At 44.1% G+C, this 21,752-nt stretch overlaps 1 protein-coding gene across 1 annotated transcript in view; it reads right to left on the bottom strand.

The window, feature by feature from the left end:
• The window catches only part of PDE8A (phosphodiesterase 8A), a 108,087-nt gene extending 86,594 nt beyond the window's left edge, over nucleotides 1–21,493 (bottom strand). The window contains exon 1 of the mRNA XM_087704248.1: nucleotides 20,644–21,493. Coding sequence (XP_087560374.1) covers nucleotides 20,644–20,865 — 222 coding nt within the window. The 5' untranslated portion in view covers nucleotides 20,866–21,493. The remainder of the gene's footprint in view (nucleotides 1–20,643) is intronic.
• Nucleotides 21,494–21,752: the final 259 nt, after the last annotated feature.

The following is a 21,752-nucleotide window of genomic DNA, read 5'->3' as shown; positions in this document are numbered from 1 at the left end:
TAAGTCCAAATGCTATTGCTAGCAATGGCTACCGATCAACTCCTGACCTATTGGTCGCCACGATGTAAAAAAAGATGTGGAGACTCTAGAAAGAGTGCAGAGAAGGGCAACAAAGATGATTAGGGGACTGGAGGCTAAAACATATGAAGAACAGTTGCAGGAACTGGGTATGATGAAAAGAAGGACCAGGGGAGACATGATAGCAGTCTTCCAATATCTTAGGGGTTGCCACAAAGAAGAGGGAGTCAAATTATTCTCCAAGGCACCTGAGGGTAGGATAAGAACCTCCAAGGTCCCTTCCAACTATTCTATTCTATTCTATTCTATTCTATATTCTATTTCAGTGCCCCCTATCTGTACTTGAGAGACCGCCTGCTGCCAATTACCTCCCACAGACCCATTAGATCTCACAGGGTTGGCCTCCTCCGGGTGCCATCTACCAGCCAATGCCACCTGGCTATTACTCGGGGGAGGGCCTTCTCTGTGGGCAGCTCCGGCCCTCTGGAATGAACTCCCCGCAGGGATTCGGATCCTCACCTCTCTCCAGGCCTTCCGAAAAGCCGTCAAAACCTGGCTTTGCCAGCAGGCCTGGGGGTGATGAGTTCCCTCCCCTCTCGACATGTATGGTTGTGCGACTGTTGTTTACTTTTATTATTTGTATTTTGTTTTTTTATGTTCCCCTTTTCCCTCTTGAATTGTTCGCCGCCCTGAGTCCTCCCGGAGAAGGGCGGCATACAAATAATACAATACAATACAATACAATACAATACAATACAATATTCTATTCTATTCTATTCTATTCTATTCTATTCTATTCTAATGAAAGTTCTCCTTTAAACATAGAGGAAACCAGCGGTAGATTTGCAATCAAACACATAAAGTCCTTCCCTTGCAGTTTCTTATCTTTAGCCAAGCAGACAATCCAGCGGAGTGGCCTTGTGCAATAAAATATCACTCAAAAGTTAACATTCTTATGTTTGATGATATTGTTTTTCCCAAACACAGGCTGAACCACAAAGGACTAATAAGAGCGCTGGGATTCTCCGAAGGCAAAACACTTGTGCAGGCGTGAAACACAATTAGCCATGTTAGTTTACAAAGAATATAACAACCCTAGAGAAAGAAAAAATCCCAATGGAATTATAAAAAAAAAAATCACGACCACAGCAACTAATCCACAATGGCTCTGCTTTATCTGAACTGCTTGTTCAGACTGAAATTCAATACTTGACTTAACGACCGCATTGGAGCCCCGTTGGTTAGCGAGATGGTTGTTAAGTGAGTTTATTTGCCCCCTTTGATGACTTCTCCTGACACAGTGGAGTGAGTTGCTAAGTTCGTAACAGGATTTGTTCCGTGAAATCTGGCTTCCCCATTGACTTGGATCACACGATCACAAGCGTCTGAACTTCGATCCCCTGGTTGTAAGTCTGGTCACATGGCCGGCAAGCCACTCCCACCCGGTCACATGGCCGGCAAGCCACTCCCACAAAGCAGGCCACACCCACAGAAGAGGTTCTAAAAAAATTTCAAACCCACTACTGGTCCAGTCTCCTTCTTGGAAGTTTCCAGTGATGAAGCTCCCACAATTTCTAAAGGCAACTTCTGTTCCATTGGTTGATTGCTTTAACTGTCAGACAATTTCTCCTTATTTCTAGGTTGAATCTCTCCTTGGTCAGTTTCCATCCATTATTATTCCTTGTCTGGCCTTCAGATGCTTTGGGAAATAGCTTGACCCCCTCCTCTCTGTGGCAGCCCCTCAAATATTGGAAGACTGCTATCATGTCTCCCCTGGTCTTTCTCTTCACTAGACTAGCCATGCCCAGTTCCTGCATCCGTTCATCGTATGTTCAATCTTTTGCTATTTCTCTTCGGGCCTTATCAATCCATTGGAATAGAGCTGGAAGGGACCTTGCCAGTCATCTAGTCCAACCCCCTGCTCAAGCAGGAGACCCTATAGCATTTCCTTAAGCTACACCTTAAACAGCTGCTCCTGGAGAGTCAAAGCTACCACGCAGCTGGATTCTCTGCATTTAACACTCCATTCAGCCCTTGCTAAGGTGATGTTCTCCAGGTAGGTTCGATGGCTACTCCTGTAGTTGGCCTTTGCTACTTTAGAGAATGTGGGAGTTGCAATTTACGCAGGACGTGGTGGCTCGGTGACTAAGATGCTGAGCTTGTCAATCAGAAAAGTCTGCTAAGATGCTGAGCTTGTCAATCAGAGAAGTCGGCAGTTCGGCGGTTCGAATCCCTAGCGCCGCGTAACGGAGTAAGGTCCTGTTAGTTGTCCCAGCTTCTGCCAACCTAGCAGTTCAAAAGCACGTAAAAATGCAAGTAGAAAAAGATAGGAACCACCTTTGGCGGGGAGGTAACAGTGTTCCATGCACCTTCGGCATTTAGCCATGCCGGCCACATGACCACGGAGACATCTTCGGACAACACTGGGAAATATGGGGAACTGGAGAAGGCCTCTATAGGCCTCCAACAGTCGGCAGATTTTAACATTCTTTATGAAGGTGAATTGGGCAAACCAGTGCAGTATGATGAAGGAAGTCCTCCGTATCTTATGCAAGCAAACTGCCTAGCAGAGACTCACTCCTTTACTTCCATCATGGAAATCACATCTGAGCCACGGGCGACACTCCAAGGTGGACACCATGGTTTCAAAACATCATTTCCGTTGACCCGAGTTTTCCCTGGCATCCGTACTGAGAAAACCACGACCGAAGCAGATTCCTGGATTACCGACTTGAGCTCTTTCCCCTGCCACCTAGTTCAAATAACAGATATTTCTGATTGACCCTCGCCCTTCCACAGAGAACAGGGCTTCCTCGGGTCTTCTCTAGAAATTTCTGCCCAACACGCTGGGCAAGAGGATTCCCCTAACATGTGCAAGATATTAAACTAGACTTTAATTGACTGAGGCAGGAGGTACGTGATTCATAGGATGTGAATCACGGCGTTCTCAGTGGAAAGAAAATATTGCTTCACACATATGTACACCAGCTAGCATTTTGCAAGCATAGCATTCAAAGGCTACCAATTACGGTTAAGGTTTTTTCCTCCCCCTTTCTATCAACAGATCATGGTTCCAATAAACAATTATGTGGCACAGAAGGCTTTAGGCCTGCTCTTCTCTCACCCACAGAGCGGCTGTAAAAAATAAAATAAAACAGTGCTGTAATTGCTCATTTGGGGAACTTTATACAACAGGGGACGTGGTGGTTCGGTGGCTAAGATGCTGAGCTTGTCGATCAGAAAGTTCGGCAATTTGGCGGTTCGGATCCCTAGCACCGCGTAACGGAGTGAACTTAAGCAGGAGACCCTATAGCATTTCCTTAAGCTACACCTTAAACAGCTGCTTTTGGAAAGTCAAAGCTACCGTGGAGCTGGATTCTCTCCATTTAACACTTTATTCAGCCCTTGCTAAGGTGATGTTCTCCATATAGGTTTGATGCCTACTCCTGTAGTTGGCCTTTGCTACTTTAGAGAATGTGGGAGTTGCAATTTACGCAGGACGTGGTGGCTCGGTGGCTATGACGCTGAGCTTCTCAATCAGAAAAGTCGGCAGTTCGAATCCCTAGCGCTGCGTAACGGAGTGAGCCCCCGTTACTTGTCCCAGCTTCTGCCAACCTAGCAGTTCGAAAGCATGTAAAAATGCAAGTAGAAAAAAATAGGTATCACCTTTGGTGGGAAGCTAACAGCGTTCCATGCACCTTCGGCATTTAGTCATGCCGGCCACGTGACCATGGAGATATCTTTGGACAGCGCTGGCTCTTCGGCTTTGAAATGGAGATGGGGACCGCCTCCTAGAGTCAGGAACGACTAGCACATATGTGCAAGGGGAACCTTTACCTTTATGGTGATGTTCTCCAGGTAGGTTTGATACCTTCTCCTGTAGTTGGCCTTTGCTACTTTAGAGAATGTGGGAGTTGCAATTTAGCATTTTTGGAATATGGGAAACTGGAGAAGGCTTCTATAGGTCTCCAAACGCCTACCGATTTTGACATTCGTTATGAAAGTAAATTGGGCAAACCAACGCAGTAGGGTTAAGGAAGTATTCATACCAATATTCTTTCAGTTTCATTCTTAATTCCACTTTGGGGATAGATGCAAATGTTGTAAGATTGCCATGCGCAATCAGTCCCAAAGGTGCTTTTTCAAGAGGCAACTGGATTTTCTGGTTTTTCTTTTAAGACATTTCGTTTCTCATCCCAGAAGCTTCTTCAGCTCTGACTGGATGGGGGGTGGGGGGGAATGGAAGGATGTAAATTGGATGAAAAGTGAAACATCTCCAAAGAAAAACCCAGAAAGTCCAGTTGCCTCTTGAAAAAGCACCTTTGGGACAACCATGTCCTGGATGGCTGAGAATCTCCATAGGCACGCACAATCCCCGTACAAATTAATGTCAGTCAAAAGTGGGGAAAGTAGAGGAAGTAAGAGAGATTGTCCAGGAAGAGCCAGCCAAGGGAAAGCAAGTGTGCTGGAGTTGTGCAAAACTTTTGCACTGAGTGTTGAAATAAAGAAGCTGTCTTAAGAAACCAGGAAGTGAAACGCGATCATTGATCGTACGTTCGCTCCGTGTGGCATCAAGGGTGTTTCTACATTGCTTGCAGATCTGTGACAAATCAAGGGAGGTGCTTTTGGGTTAAGTCATCCTTCTTCAAATCCACTCCCTTGAGTAGAGGTTACAATTCAGAATTTCCAACAGTGGTGGGATTCATCTACCTTCCCTAGCAGTTCGCAAATGTGAGTACACCCGCCACCTTCTGCACATGTGCACCTGTGCGTGCGCAGAAGGCACATGCGCCTTCTGTGCGTGCGCAGAAATTCATGCTGTCAGGCCTGCATTTATATTTCTTTTAGAATTTTGGCCTGCCACACTTTCTCTAATTTCATTATGCTGTTTCTTTAAGTATAGTCAATGGGAGGGGGGAATAGAAGGAATAGGATTTTGGAATGTATTGTTTTTCATTCTTTACTAGAAGCAAGGTCATCCTTTGTCTCCACACCAGTACACCTGACCAGAAGAAGCTTGGCATGGATGCCAGCGTGGAAGAAGGAGATTGGACCATGTGATGGACTGTGGGTGTGGGGACAAGATCATGAACTTTTAACCGGGTGGGATTCTGATGTAACTTCCAGAGTTGGAATCCCCACAGCTATGTGCCAACATGCCTGCTTTATTAAATTGGAACTTTAATCATAGTTTTGCCTTCGACTCTGATTTAATTCTATATGGTATTTGGAATGCTGATACATGCATTATGTCAGGGCAGGGGCGGAGCCTCCTGCAGCCGCCACTACCGTTCGCCCGAACCAGAGAGAACCGGCTGAATACCACCTCTGATTTCAGATAAGTGGTTATCCAGTCTCTTCTTAAAAACTCCCCACGTTGGAGCATCCGCAACCTCTGGAAGCACGTCGTTCCACTGATTAACTTGTGATTTCAAATAACAAATAAAGTAACACAACAAAGTTGGGGAAACTATTGCACCTGGTTGTGGATGGAGTAGATAAGAATCAATACTCTACGATTTGCTGCCTTTGGAACAAAGAAACATTTGCAACTACTTCAGGGGTGGGATTCAACCGGTTCGCACCGGTTTGGGTGAACTGGATTTTAATTTCAGCGTAATTTCACTGAACTGGTTGTTGCAAGGACTGGCTGGCCCCGCCCACCTTACCCCACCCTCCCAGGAGTCTCCATTAATTCAGTGGCCCGTTTATCATGCCAGGTAAGTGCAGGGCCTGCACGGAGGCTCTGAGAGAGTGAAAAACAGGCCTCCTGGATATCCAGAAACGTCTGGAAACGGGGGGTGGCTATTTTCACCCTCCTGGAAGCTCAAGGGTAGCCTCTGGAGCCTGGGGAGGGTTAAAATGCTCCCCCCCACCCTGGTGCAGGAGGCTATGCCCACCATGACCACGCCCCACCCAGCAATCAGGCAGAAAACCCATTGCTAAAATTTTTCAATCGCACCCCTGAACGACTTCCATAAATATTTCCGCTGAAGGCTCTATTATTTATTATGGACCAACAGCCTGGGCTGAAAGAAACACTTTGCCAAATGCAGAAACGCGCAGCGGTGCAGATGGCGAGAGGGGAGCGCCCCGTATTTTAGCATCCAAGCCCTTTCAGGGGCCGTCGGCGGATGATTAACTTCCTCTATCTGCTCTATTGCAGAGCTCAGGCGGTGCAAAAGACAGGAAATAGATCCATCACTTGCCATCGTAGAGAAAGTGCCACTGGAAAACAAAGGAGGCAGTGGATGAGCAGGAAAACCCTTTTATCAGTGCCTTTCCAGATGAGTTGGATTCTCACCGGGCAATTGGGCAAACAAATAGCCACAAACAAGAAAATGCAGATTTCTTTTTGTTTTTAATGCAAAAAACGCCAAAGAAATCAAAATAAGGAAATAGTCTTCTGTATACGAAGGCTGCATCTTTACCAATGAAGCAGGCATCATAACTAAACATGTTTGTTCTCAGGACACCTGTATGTTCCCCCCCCCCCAAAATATAGAAAAACGTATCCCCGTATTTATTCCAAGGTGGAAACAAATTGAGATGGGATATCTTAAAATGTGGGGTCCTTGATGCTGCTCTCTGAGCTTGTTTGTTTTCTTGCAGATGTCTCATTACCTAACTAGGTAACTGTTAGGTAAGCTCCCCGTTGGGAGAGCGAGTACGTTCAGAGAAGCGTTGTGAGAGTGTTGTTTGAGAACACCCAAACCAGCTGCAGTTTAAGTAGGCTTTTACTTTCGTGGAAATAGAGGTATCAGAGTCCATCAAACAGTCCAAATCATACATGGATAAGACAGTCAGGCATCAATGTCTTTCAGTTAAGGGATAATCCAAAATAACATAGTCCATAATCATACAAACAGTCCGGTAATCAAAGTTTGCTAACAGTTGCAAAACTTACAATAGCTCACGGCACTTTCTAACAGCCAGCTTCCGAAACACTCAGATCAGATCAGCCCAGCATCTAACGAACAGAGAGCTAACAGTCATTCTGGCTCCCTCTTATGGCCAGTTGAGGAAAACAGCAACCAATCACATTTTACAGTATGATTTAAAGAAACAGGTATAGCATTGTTACATGATTTATATATTGCCAACCCAACCGTTAGATTATATACCTAACAGTAATGACATCAGTGCTAGAAGGGAGTGGGGCTTGTGGAAAGGAAGGGGGGGATTGTGAGTCCTCGGTGCTTTCTGAGCTTGGTGGTTGTCTTGCAGACGTTTCAATACCCAAGTAGGTAACATAATCAGTGCGAGAAGGGAGTGGGATTGGAGGAGGAGGATTGTGAGGTCCTTAATGGTCTCTGAGCTTGGTTGTTTTCTTGCACACATTTCATTACCTAACTGGGTAAAGATCTTTAAATCCATTAAAACACCACACAAACACACACACACTATTGGCATTATTGGCATATACTGTTCTATGCAGGTCCATCTTAGCAAAGTTGGATGTCCTGGAATTTCACTTAGAAGAGAGAAATTGATTTATTTGGACGCACCACATAATGTGAACACAAATCACTGCAATTTGTTAAACCAATTTTAGGGCTGAGCGTGTCATACGAACCAACTGTTGTTGCTTTTTAAAGCCTCCTAATGGCATTGTGTGGGACGTTATCCCAAAGCAAGCAAAGGTTTTGTTTGAAAGGAGACTGATAAATCATTTGGCCCTTATTTGCTGGATGGAAACCGTGCTGTTTAAGTTACAAAAGTCAGAAAAAGTCTATTATTATACAACTTCTGATTCTCTCATCAGAGAGAGAGAGAGAACATGAGGACACACACACAGAGAGAAAGAGAGAACATGGGGACGGACACACACACACACAGAGAACATGGGGATAGAGAGAGAGAGAGAGAGAACATGGGGACACACACAGAGAGAGAGAGAGAGAGAGAGAGAGAGGGAGAGGGAGAGAGGGAGAGAGAGAGAACATGGGGATAGAGCCGAGGTGGTGCAGTGGTTAAAGGCAGCACTGCAGGCTACTTCAGCTGACTGCAGCTCTGCAGTTCGGCTGTTCAAATCTCACCGGCTCAGGGTTGACTCAGCCTTCCATCCTTCCAAGGTGGGTAAAATGAGAATCCGGATTGTTGTTGGGGGCAATATGTTGACTCTGTAAACCGCTCTGTAAAGCGGTATATAAGTCTAACTGCTATTGCTATTGCTATTGCTATAGAGAGAGGGAGAGAGAGAGAGAGAACATGGGGAAAAGAGAGAGAGAGAACATGGGGGGGGGAGAGAGAGAGAGAGAGAACATAGGGAGAGAAAGAGAGAGAGAGAGAGAATATGGGGACAGAGAGAGAGAGAGAGAATATGGGGACAGAGAGAGAGAGAGAGAGAACATGGGGACAGAGAGAGAGAGAGAACATGGGGGGGAGAGAGAACATGGGGACACACACAGAGAGAAAGAGAGAGAGAGAGAGAACATGGGGACAGAGAGAGAGAGAGAGAGAGAACATGGGGACAGAGAGAGAGAGAACAGGGAGAGAGAGAGAGAGAGAGAGAGAACATGGGGACAGAGAGAGAGAGAGAGAGAGAGCATGGGCACAGAGAGAGAGAGAGAACATGGGGATAGAGAGAGAGAGAAAGAGAGAGAGAGAGAGCATGCATGGGGACACAGACAGACAGACAGACAGACAGACACAGAGACACATACAGAGACAATCACACCTGCAGGCACACGCACGCACACAAGTCAAGCTTTCAAATAATGCGGAAAAAAAGAAAAACTTGGATTTGATTTGTTAACGTTGCACAATTTTTACAAAAAGAACAGGATAAAAACCTGGGAGATTAATTTTTAAGGCCAAAAGTTCAACTGACAGCTGAGAAGGAAGATCTGGAAGAATACATACTTCAAATCCTGCTATTTATTACCTTCAATTCGTCAGAAGTTTGTATCAGGCAGAATTTATGATGCTTTTAAATTGCAATTCTAATTCCTTCCAACCGAATGCAAAAAAAGCCAACGCTGCAATAAATCGGTCAGACTTTTGTTCCAGCAATCATGTCTATGCTGGTTTCCTAGGGACAGTAATATACAATTTAAATAAGTCCACACATGTGAGGTGTTGTTTTTTTCATTGTGGCTCAAATGGGTTGCATAAACCCATAAGCACCAGGGTTTGCCTAATCATGAGATTTGACTTAGCACCAGTGGTGGGATTCCATTTTTTTTTTACTATTGGTCCTGTGGGGGTGGCTTTGTGGGCATGATAGGGGAAGGATACTGCAAAATCCCCATTCCTTTCCTACTCCTGGGGAAGATACTGCAAAATCCCCATTCCCTCCGTGCTCCTGGAGAAGGATACTGCAAAATCCCCATTCCCTCCCCGCTCCTGGGGGAAGGATACTGCAAAATCCACATTCCCTTCCCGCTCCTGGGGGAAGGATACTGCAAAATCCCCATTCCCTCCCCACTCCCGGGGAAAGGATACTGCAAAATCCACATTCCCTCCCCGCTCCTGGGGGAAGGATACTGCAAAATCCACATTCCCTCCCCGCTATTGGGGGAAGGATACTGCAAAATCCACATTCCCTCCCCGCTCCTGGGGGAAGGATACTGCAAAATCCCCATTCCCTCCCTACTCCTGGGGAAGGATACTACAAAATCCTCATTCCCTCCCCACTCCTGGGGGAAGGATACTGCAAAATCCCCATTCCCTCTCTACTCCTGGGGAAAGGATACTGCAAAATCCACATTCCCTCCCCGCTATTGGGGAATGGATACTGCAAAATCCACATTCCCTCCCCGCTCCTGGGGGAAGGATACTGCAAAATCCACATTCCCTCCCCGCTCCTGGGGGAAGGATACTGCAAAATCCACATTCCCTCCCCGCTATTGGGGGAAGGATACTGCAAAATCCACATTCCCTCTCCACTCCTGGGGGAAGGATACTGCAAAATCCACATTCCCTCTCTACTCCTGGGGAAAGGATACTGCAAAATCCACATTCCCTCCCCGCTCCTGGGGAAAGGATACTGCAAAATCCACATTCCCTCCCCGCTTTGGGGGAAGGATACTGCAAAATCCACATTCCCTCCCCGCTCCTGGGGGAAGGATACTGCAAAATCCACATTCCCTCCCCACCCCACTAACCTGCTTTCCAGCTCCCATCTCCTGTTCAGGGCAACAAAAGAAGATCATCTGGGAGGCTGGGAGGCAGCGGGGGCGGGGCCAGCCTATTTGCCGGTTCTCCGAACTACTCAAAACTTTCGCTACCGGTTCTCCGGAACCTATCCGAACTGACTGAATACCACCTCTGCTTAGCACGATAAGAGAACCAACCAGCCGTGGTTTATATCACGACCATAATGGAGCTTGCCCATTCCAGTCATATGTTCTAACCATTGTAAGACAAGTCTGTCATGAGACTGACCTGATTTTATCACCTTTTTTGCGGCAGTTGTTACACAAAAATGGCAATCATAAAGCGAACGTAACAGTGGTTAAACAAACACCATGGTTGTTAAGCAAAAGCAGTGGTTTGCTGCGGCCGAGCTTTATTTATCGGTTTGTAAAATAAACTATTTATTTGTTTGTAAAATGTATTGGCCATCCGTCTTACTTCAAGGTAACTCTGGGCAGTTTACAAGCACACCAGAATAAGTGTCATAAATGCAACCGTTTCGTTGAGCACCCGGCATTCAATTATGTGGCCACCCAAAAAAATCAGAACGTCGAATCTCGGTCGTAAATCCCCTTTTTCCGATCAGTCGTAACTTCAAATGGTCGCTAAGCCACCATTCATAAGTGAAGAACTGTCTGCAATCAATAAACCACTCACTATAATATTCAAACTGAATCTATGACACAGCAAAAGGATCAGATGGTGAGAAAGGCCTTTGAGTAAAGTTACTAAGCCAATTACCTCCTCGAGACCTATAAGATCTCATAGATTAGGCCTCCTCCGAGTGCCATCCGCCAGCCAGTGCCAGCTGGCCACTACGCGGAGGAGAGCCTTTTCAGTAGCAGCTCCGACCCTTTGGAACGATCTCCCCGTGGAGATTCGTACCCTCACCACCCTTCAGACCTTCCGCGCAGCCCTCAAGAGCTGGCTATCTCATCAGGCCTGGGGGTAAAGATTATAATTCGCCCCCACCCGAATGCTGAATGAATGTTGCTTATTCTTTTAATTACGTGTTATGTTATATGTTATTGTATGTATCCCCTCCCATATAAGTTGTTAGCCGCCCTGAGTCCCCTCAGGGAAAAGGGTGGCCTATAAATAAACTTATTCTATTCTATTCTATTCTATTCTAAGCGTTCCCTAACTTGTTACTCTCCAGATCTGTTAAGTAAGACTATTACTTCCTGCAGGGTCATTTTGGGCAGGATTTTGGGGGCACATATACACCGTGTCTTTTCAACGGGAACCAAACATGATAAAAAGACAAACACAATATTTACCTTTTCCTCTTATCTTCTACAACTCAAAAATGTTTTTAAAAAATCTTCTGTCAATCCAGTTCATTATTGTACATTATCTACATCAGTGTTTTTCAACCACTGTGCCGCGGCACACTAGTGTGCCGTGACATAGTGTAAGGTGTGCCGTGGGAAAAACACTTTATATATAGTCAATATAGGCACAGAGTTAAAAATTTTTAACATTTTCTAATGGTGGTGTGCCTCGTGATTTTTTTCATGAAAAAAGTGTGCCTTTGCACAAAAAAGGTTGAAAAACACTGATCTACATAAGCACATGGCAAATGGGTAAAGTTACAGGAGGATGGTGGTTTTTTTTTAATTGGTGAAAAGCCAATTAGGTGAAAAGCCAATTTATATCTTTCATACCTGCGGCCAACTTATTCAGGAATTTTGCAGTGCAATTAACTCGGCAACTTTCCACCCAGTTCACATTTTAGAAAACAGAGATCCCCCAAAAAGACATCAAAGGAATGCATCTTTACACAGTGGTAAAATTAAAGGGAAATAAAGCATTGAAGTTTGATTTTCTAAGCACATTTTAGAAACTCTATGTTATATTTATAGTCTGCTAAAGACCTTGCACAATTATTATTCTGATCGCTGTTTTTCACCACAACTTCATTCCAAGACATCCTTCTAAGCTACAGTTTGTTTAACCACAGTTTGATAAACACAAGCCACCATTGGCTTGGTTATCATACCACATGAAGTCAGAATCCCACAAAACTGTGTTATGGATGAACACAGTACATGAGCCAAGTTCGTTCACTATTAAATACTACTTATTTGCTTGCATATCCCACCTCTATTATGTTTACAAATAACTCAAGATGGCGAATATCTCCAACTCAGGTTTCTCCTCCTATTTCCCCAACAACAACAAACCTTTAAAGTGGGTTGCGCTGAGAGAGAATGATTGGCCCAAGTGTTCTGACAGAGGCTTCCTGAGAGCAGGAAACAAACTCCTTGTCCCGACAAAAAACCCTTTTTATTAATTGACTGTGAATTCTGCTCCTTCACATCCAGCAAAGTTTTTCTAGGGAGGATTTATAGTCACAGACCTTATCTGGCTTGGAGAGCTGCCAGGCCGATCTCTGCAAACCTTGGCAAGGAGTCTCGGAGAGTCATGAGCCAATTAGTTGTCTCCTGCAAACTCTACTCCCCTTTCACTCCGTTTTTATTTCCTCTGGGATGTTGCAACGGTCGTAACTGTGAAAAACGGTCACAAGTCACTTTTTTTCAGTGCCGTTGTAACTTTGAACGGTCACTAAATGCACTGTTATAAGTTGAGGTCTATCTGCATTACAATACTCAAAAAGGGAAGTAAATGGAAATTAAGTATTATTCTCAAATGTTTTTATTTACCACTAGCAGTACAATAGAAGCCATCGAAAGGCACAACAGGCTGCATCTTAACAGAATCCATACCCCAAGGAGTTTCTTATCCCCACACTATTTTTCTCCAGAGTAAATCATCTGTGTACCAAGTTTGGTTGAAATTGCTCTAGGCACGCTAGAGTTATGCTGGAACATACATACACATACATACATACATACATACATACATACATACATACATACATACATACATACTTACACACACACACACACACACACAGCCTTTTATATATAAAATAATAATATGATATATATATATATATATAAAATAATATGATATATATATATATATATATATATATATATATATATATATATATACACATACATACATACATACATACATACATACACACACACACACACACACACACACACACACACACACACACACACACACACACACACACACATATATATATATATATATATATATATATATATATATATATATATATAAATAAAATAATAGACAGAAAGACAGCTAGTTCTCCAAAGTTACCTTATTTATTCTTATTTAGTTGCCAGTTTGCTCTTAAACTTAATTAGATTTTGATTTCTAGTTTTGTTTCTTGGGTGAATTTTTTTTTAATTCTTGCTGTTTTATCATGTACTGTTTTTATCACTGCATACCATTCTCTATTTTACGTTTGTAATTTACTGGCATGCGAGGCAGGGATGTCTCACGATTAAGCAGTTGAGAAAGAATAATAAGTGAATTAATTATGTCTCTCACAAGGCAGAACATTCTTCTCTGGCCATTAAAGCAGACTTTGAGTGACTGCTAAGCTACAGCCGAGTATGCCTCTTCTCTGTAAGCTTTGAACAAAACCTACAAGAAATAAGGAACTCAAACCTGGTTGTTAGAAGAGTTAAAACTATGAGCTTATAAAACCAGGATATGAATCATGAACTGGCAAATGACATCATTCCATTTATATATATGTGGCCAGGATGGATTATCTGAAAACACAAACATATTAAATTGATAGATACCCCAAAGAAGGGGGAAAGCTGACTCACAATCTTTCTGTATTCCTTCTATTTTTATGGTTTAAATCCCTTCACCAATCTGTTGCTTTGTGACACCATTTCACGGTGGGCTTCTATTCCAAGTGGACCATCTCAAGGACAATCATTTGGTCTAAATCAGGGGCGTCAAACTCAATTTCATTGAGGGCTGCATTAAGGCTGTGGTTGACCTCGGGGGGCGGGGGGCGCGGCCAGGCGTAAGCGACTGGGTGGGCGTGGCCAGCTTGAAGCCACTCCCCAAACTGCTGGCATGTTTCCTCTGAGCATTGGGTAGACTGGGCCGAAGCCACGCTGGCCCGATCTTTCCTCGTCACATTGGGTAGACCAAGACGGCTTTGTGGGCCGGATCCACCCGACGGGCCTTGATTTTGACACCCCTGGTCTAGATTCACACACCAAAATTCAACCACATTTGGTAGGGAATTGCACGTGTAAACCTGCCCAGAACCTGCCAGATGTGTTCTAGAACATTTGATCACTCAAGTCAAGAGCAAAGCTTTTCACAGAATAGAATAGCAATAGCAATAGCAATAGCAGTTAGACTTATATAGCGCTTCATAGGGCTTTCAGCCCTCTCTAAGCGGTTTACAGAGTCAGCATATTGCCGAGGTGGCGCAGGTGCCAAGCCGAGGTGGCGCAGTGGTTAAAAGCAGCACTGCAGTTCTGCAGTTTGGCTGTTCAAATCTCACCGGCTCAGGGTTGACTCAGCCTTCCATCCTTCCGAGGTGGGTAAAATGAGGACCCGGATTGTTGTTGGGGGCAATATGCTGATTCTGTAAACCACTTAGAGAGGGCTGAAAGCCCTATGAAGCGGTATATAAGTCTAACTGCTATTGCTATTGCTATTGCCCCCAACAACAATCCGGGTCCTCATTTTACCCACCTCGGAAGGATGGAAGGCTGAGTCAACCCTGAGCCGGTGAGATTTGAACAGCCAAACTGCAGAACTGCAGTCAGCTGAAGTAGCCTGCAGTGCTGCATTTAACCACTGCGCCACCTCGGCTTCTAGTTTGAATTCTAGTTTAATTCTAGTTTGAATTCTAGTTTAAATTAAATTTAAAATTCTAGTTTAAATTACTCCTTGACATACAATCACCATTGAGCCCAGCACTTACGATGCTAAGGGACTCATTTGTTAAGTGAGTTTTGCCCCCGTTTTACGACTATTCTGATCACATTTGTTAAATGAATCACTGCAGTTGTTAAATTAGTAACATGGTTGTTAAGTGGCTTCCCCCATTGGCTTTTCTGGTCAGAAGGTCACAAGACATCTCAAAGTGAGTTGCTAAGGAAAAGGAGATTGCAGAAATCCTGACGCCGAAAAGTAGCTACAGAAAGAAAAATGGGAATATGCAGTCCGTGTTCTTGAAACAGAAAGGACAGCCGTCCCTCTTTTGAAGGCTGCAAATACGCTGAATGCTCTTCGTCGTTCTGCAAACTGGGCCCTCGCTCTCTTCTCAAAAGTCTTGTGACAAATTTCTTCCCAGCTCAACCATCCGCCATCATCAGAGAATGTGTATCAAGTAGCAGAAAAACCCAGAAACGTTAAAAAGAGAATTGTCATTAACTCATATCTAAATTCTAAGAATTTCTACCTACTGGCAGCAGAAGAACTTTGCCAGGAGAAGAAGATGGCAACCCCAAGAAAATGCAAACTATAGATCGGATAATAAATTCATTGGGAGCACAAGGGGCCACCTGGTACCATGTCAGATACTTGAGTTTTCAACCTTGGTAGGGACACGGCCAGTGTTTTCTAACTTTAGCAACTTCCAGATGTGTGGACTTCGACTCCCAGAATTCTCAGCAATGACCTCATGGACCGGAGAATTCTGGGAAATGAAATCCACCTAAGACAGGGGTCGGCAACCTTAAACACTCAAAAAGCCACAAAACTCCTAACCGGAAGCCCCCCCCCCCTGGTTCAATTCTGGAGCCGACCAGAAGTCCGATTTCTTCACCATAGAGTCTCCTCCTAGCACGGCGTCCTTTTTCTCTACCTGTCCTAAGCGAAAACCCTACCAATTATGGAGCCAACTGGCGACAGGGAGCCGCAGGAGGGAAGAAAGAGCCACATGCAGCTCCAGAGCCACAGGTTGCCAACCCCTGGTCTAAGTTGTCAAGGTTGAGAACACGTTGACCTGTTCTAACTGGACAATTCCTCTATAAAGGTCCAGATTTCGCATTCAATGAATGTTTTGCCAGCCTTGATTTATTTTTACAGAAGCATTTATGGATTACCTACATCCAGAAACATGGATGACGCTGACTCACGACACCAAATAAAAACATAAAAAGGCCTTGGTCATCTTGACTGAAGCTAGACAACTAGCAGCACAGACTTCACAATTAGGTTTTAAAAGGAAAAAAATGTTTTATAAACCAATAAAAAGGCCAAACTTGTTTTAAAAAGTCTTGCTGGTTTTAAATTGCTTTAAAAAGAGGGTCAGATAAGGAAGTTCTTTACTCTAGTGATGGTTTAAAATGATCACAACTTGAGCAGCCCGTTCAAATGCAGATTACCGATTAACAGAGTTGGAAGGGACCTTACAGGTCATCTAGTCCAACCCCCTGCCCAAGCAGGAGACCCCACGTCAGCTATGAATGACCAAGTAACATGAAGATGACAGTCATATCACAGATTTAAGCCATTCTTCCAAAAACATCCGATATAAAATGGAAGACAGAAAGATTATCATTCAAAGACAAAATTACAAATGGAGAGTAAAATCCTGTTTTGCATACAGGAGTTCAGTCTAATGGATATAGCCCCAAGTCCTTAATTTTTGACACTATATACTCAGTTAAATTAAGTGAATAAAAGCTGGGCTTCCTGACTGGGCAGGGGGTTGGACTAGAAGACCTCCAAGGTCCCTTCCAACTCTGTTATTCTTACTATAACTTCACAACTTGAATATCAGCCTATAGTCGGAATATTGACTAATGCAGTTCTGCGTGAGGCATCTCATTGATAATGTTACAGGTAATTCTCAATTAACAACAGTTGGTTAAAAAGTGACTTATGGCCAATTTTCACACTGAGGGCAGCATCCGCAAAGCTCAGTTAACAACTTCCTCGCTTAGCAACTGAACAGTAATGCCATTTAATGAAACTTCATTTGTGACAAATTAAGAAAGTTGTACATTGATTCAAACACTGCAAATAACTCAAAAACTGAGTACACTCCAACTGTTTCTTCATGATGAGCCAGGTAAAATGGTTATAACAGAACAACAGAGCAGAATAAAGGAGTTGGAAGGGACCTCGGAGTCCTTTATTTATTTAGAATAGAATAGAATCGTTGGAAGGGACCTTGGAGGTCTTCTAGTCCAACCCCCCTGCACAAGCATTTGAGACAAATAGTTATCTCATATCTTCTTGAAAACCTCCAATGATGGAGCACCCACAACTTCTGAAGTTCTGTGTAACATTTTTAAGGCATCTATTAGCCCGCATTTAACTGTATTTTGAATGGCTCTTCATTATTTCCTTCAATTAAAAAAATGCCCTTTTTTGTCTTGATAGACGTTTGAAATCTTTTTGAGTGACCTTCTAGGTAAAGATGAAGACTCAATAGCGTATTGTGAATTTAAGTGATAATGCCAGAGCATTCTAGAAATGTGAAACAACACTGCATAAACTGTACCAGATCCTGCAAGATCCTAATTCAAAAGACCTTGATACATAATTTCCTGCCTAAGCAGGGGGTTGGACTAGAAGACCTCCAAGGTCCCTTCCAACTCTGCTATTCTATTCTAATCTAAATAAATAGGAATAAAATAAAATAAAAAATCACAGTACTTTTGTCCTTGTCCCCTTTGTCACAACCTGACTCTTAGTTTTAAGTTCTGGCTCCGGTTACATCTCCATCTAAAACCTCCAACCACACCTGACAGTCGTGGTTTACATACAGGGAATCCTCGACTTACAACAGTTCATTTAGTGGCCATTCAAAGTGACGTCACTGAAAAAGTGACTTATGACAGCTTTTCACACTTTACGAGCATCCTCTGGAGCATCCTCTTGGTCACTTGATCAAAAGTTCTGATGCTTTGCAACAGGTTCATATTTATGATGGATTGCTGTGTCCCCGGGGGTCACACGATCCTCTTTTTTGCGACCTTCAGACAAGCAAAGTCAAGGGGGGGGGAACCAAATTCACTTAGCGACCGTGTGACTAACTGAACAGCTGCAGGGATTCACTTCCCAGGAGCCAAAATGGAGCCAAACTCACTCAACCAACGTTTCACTTAGCAACATAAATTTTGGGCTCAGTTTTTGGTCGTAAGTCAAGCACTACCTCTACTTAATAAGCATCAACAGTTCATGTCCTCTGGGTCTTAATCACAGCTAAAAGTTACCAGCTTTACTTAAATCCCCTAACAAAACCGTAGAAGCATAATTAGACTTTATGTAATGCTAAATACCAGGCGATGCTGGATCTCATGTTGTTTTGTTTTAAGTGGAAAATTAAAACTTTAATTTCAGTTGAAAGAGAGGGGTGTTTTTTTTTCCACTCTTTACCTTGAGCAAATAGCAAGTATAAGAGGGTGGGGGGATCACAAATGCACACAAATTAAGCCCCTCTCGGTCCTACAGAAGAAAAACTCAGGGCAATATTTTAAGGCCTCGGCCTAATTCATTGGGAACTCACTTCTTAAAAAGACGTTTAGAATTGCATTCAGTATCGAAGTCTGATATTAGTGTCTGTTTTATTGCAAATACCGTGTTTCCCTGAAAATAAGACAGGGTCTTATTTGCTTTTGACAACAACCCCCCCCACTCGAAATAAGTCCTTAGCCTTATTTTCAGAAAGATCTTATTATTTTTGAGGTGCAGGAGATGGCGAGCATGGCCACCTCATGCCTGCTGCTGTGTGGCAATATTTTAGGGGAGGGCTTATTTTTGGGGGGAGGGCTTATTTTTTGGGGAGGGCTTAATTTTTGGGGGTGCTTATTTTGGGGGGTAATAAGCACTTATTTTGGGGGGGTAATAAACCGATTGGGCTTATTATCCAGGGAAGTCTTATTTTCGGCAAAACAGGGTAGAAATCTGTTGCCAAATAAGATCATATAATGGGAGGTGATAAAACTGAAAATAATAGCAGTAGATGACAGGTAGTCCTCAACTTACAACAGTTCATTTAGTGACTGTTCGAAGTTACGATGATGGCACTGGAAAAAAGTAACGGATGAACATTTTCTCACACTTACGACTGCTGCAACATTTCCTTGGTCACGTGATCAAAATTTGGGCACTTGGCAACTGGTTCATAGTTATGACGGTTGTAGTGTCCTGGAGTCATGTGATCTCTTTTTTGGGACCTTCTGACAAGCCAGTGGGGAGGCCTGATTCACTTAGCAACCACGTTACTAAATTTAACAACTGCACGGATTCACTTAGCAACTATGGCAAGAAAAGTTGAAACTGGGGCAAAATTCGTTTTTAGGACAGTTTTAGCACAACACACAAAACATTGCCTTGCCTTAACGATCCACTGGAAGATTGTAAGCCATTTCCTATCTCAGCCAGTCCTCCCTCAAAGGAGTGTTGTGAAATAAAAATGCAAAGGATGGGGAACAGCAAGAAAACTATACATGCAACCATAACCCACTTGAAGACAACGTGAGACTAGCAATGAAGCAAATTAAAACTTTATCCAACTATACTGGGACACCTACGTTTTAAATTTTGAATCTGTTGTTTCTAGATTCTATTATTATTATTATTCGCAACCACAGAATTGTATCACAGCGGCCAGTTGTTTCGCCGGATTTGGCATTGATTACTAGTTGGGCCCCACCCATTATTATTATTATTATTATTTTGGCTCCTGTGCATTGATCCTCCTACATTTGGAGCCACCTTTCACCTGCCATAAATGCATTTGCGTGCAAATTATATAGCATCCTATTCCTCAAAGGTTTCGCGGATTTCGTATGCAAATCGGCCACCTTCTTTTGATCACAATTCCATAGTCCAAAGGCCAAACAATTTCCTCCATTGGAAAGAAGAAGAAAAATCACTTTTAAATCATTGTTTTAACTTAACCGATTTAACTTAACTGATTTATCCTCCTGTAATGCCCAGGGAAATTTACCCATAAATCTTTTGCAGACCTTGCTAAAAAGCTGGAATCCTGCATGGGTACATTTAAAAAGAAAAAAGAAAAAGCAACATTATTGTGTCAAGGTTTCCCTTCTGTTTCTGCTTGGAAGGGGTTTCAAAACAAACTTTCACTTATGCAAACAAAAGTTCCAGGAGGCAGAAAGGGAAACCATAGAGCCCCTTGCTGGCTTCCACTCTGATTTTGCACTGATTTTGCAATATTGGCTGATACACACCTACAGGCCTAAGGTGACGGTTGGGGAGAGGGGTAGGAAGAGCATTGAAAATAATCTGTATATTCCAAAATAAATCCGAATTCTCTTTCTAAACTGATCCAAAATCCACAGAAGAGGGAAGGAGAGAGAAAGACCTAGGAAATTATTATTATTTTTTAAAGAAAGAAAAAAGAAAAAGGACAGTAACGCTTATGAAACTGGCAACTCGCCAGCTAAAACCGACAGCAGCTAACTAGACTCACCAGGGGCCAGTGACTTGTTTGGTGCGTCCGTAAAAAAGTCTCGCTGGACTTCACGAAGTTCTCCCACCCACCCAGTCGCCCGTCCCACCCACCCACCCATTCCCAGATTCCCAAAGGACACGGGTTTTGTATGGGTGTCGTTTCACACACACACACACCATTATTACCTTGACGCTGGATCTCTTGGTCCTGGAGTCTGCCTCCATGTTGTCCCGAGAGTCCTTTTTCGTGAGATTGGCTCTCAACTTGTACGACGTGTTGTTGGAAGATTTAATGAATAATCCAGGCACGGAGTTACCTTGCTGGGACGAATTAGAGTCCTCGGGATCCTTGTTACTGTGATAAACCACCCGGCTGTCAGATATATGAATGCTGGGAGCACAACCCATGGCTGTTTTCTTTGCGTTTTTTTTTAAAGCGGCTAGATCTCAAGGTTACTTCTTTCTCTCTCTTTTTTTTTCTTCCCCTATCTTGGGAACGTTGTCCTTTTTTTTTTCCTTCCCCCCCACCACCAAAAAAGGGGTTAATAGGCCGTTTCTGCCGAATGATCCAGGGTCTCCATCCACGCCTCCAGCTGTTTCTCAGGCAGGGCCCCCCCAATGCGGGGAAACATCGTTCGGGGCGCCCCTCCGAATCCGGAGGTCTGGATCTGAAAGCGCAGTGGGTGCGGCGAGGTAAATGAGAGGGGGGCTTTGAAATTCCGGGTGTGCGCTTAAATCATGGCATCCTCTCTCTCTCTCTTCCCCCCCTCCCCTCCACGCAAAAGGGGAGAGGGAAAAAATGCCCCCCACGTCTATCCCCAAGGTTTGGGGGGGGGATTAAGAGGAGGGGAGGAGACGCATCACTTCTGGGCGGCGCTTCACCCCAGAACTCCCCCCCCCCTCTCTTAGCAAATCGATCTAGTCCGGTTTTGGGGAAGGGGCGAGGGCTTCAACATAGATTTTGCAATTAAAAGGGTAGGAGTGCCTTGACTCTGCTTCCACCCCAAGTCCAACACCTCGCCCCCACCCGCTCTCACTGCGCACATAGGCAGGAGGGGGTGGCGGGCCCCCCTCCGGGGTTATGCTCTCGCCTTCATCAAACGCCCGTCCGAGTCATCTCCGTGGGCCAGACCCTCGCCCCCTTCCCTCCCTCCCTTTCCCCACCGCGGCGCTTGCTTGCAAACCCCCCTCCGAGAGCCCGGGAAGCGCATTCACGCGTTCGCTCTCCCTTTTCTTCCCAAAGAGGGCTTCCCTCCCGCCGCACCTCGAGCCCAGGTCCCCGCAGGGCCTTTCTC

Source organism: Thamnophis sirtalis, unplaced genomic scaffold (assembly GCF_051295495.1).
Source record: "Thamnophis sirtalis isolate CommonGarterSnake01/CBP01778 unplaced genomic scaffold, rThaSir2_p1.2 scaffold_2, whole genome shotgun sequence".
NCBI classification, from domain to species: Eukaryota; Metazoa; Chordata; class Lepidosauria; order Squamata; family Natricidae; genus Thamnophis; species Thamnophis sirtalis.
The sequence above is the reverse complement of the archived record's forward strand: the minus strand, read 5'-3'. Positions and strand labels throughout refer to the sequence as shown.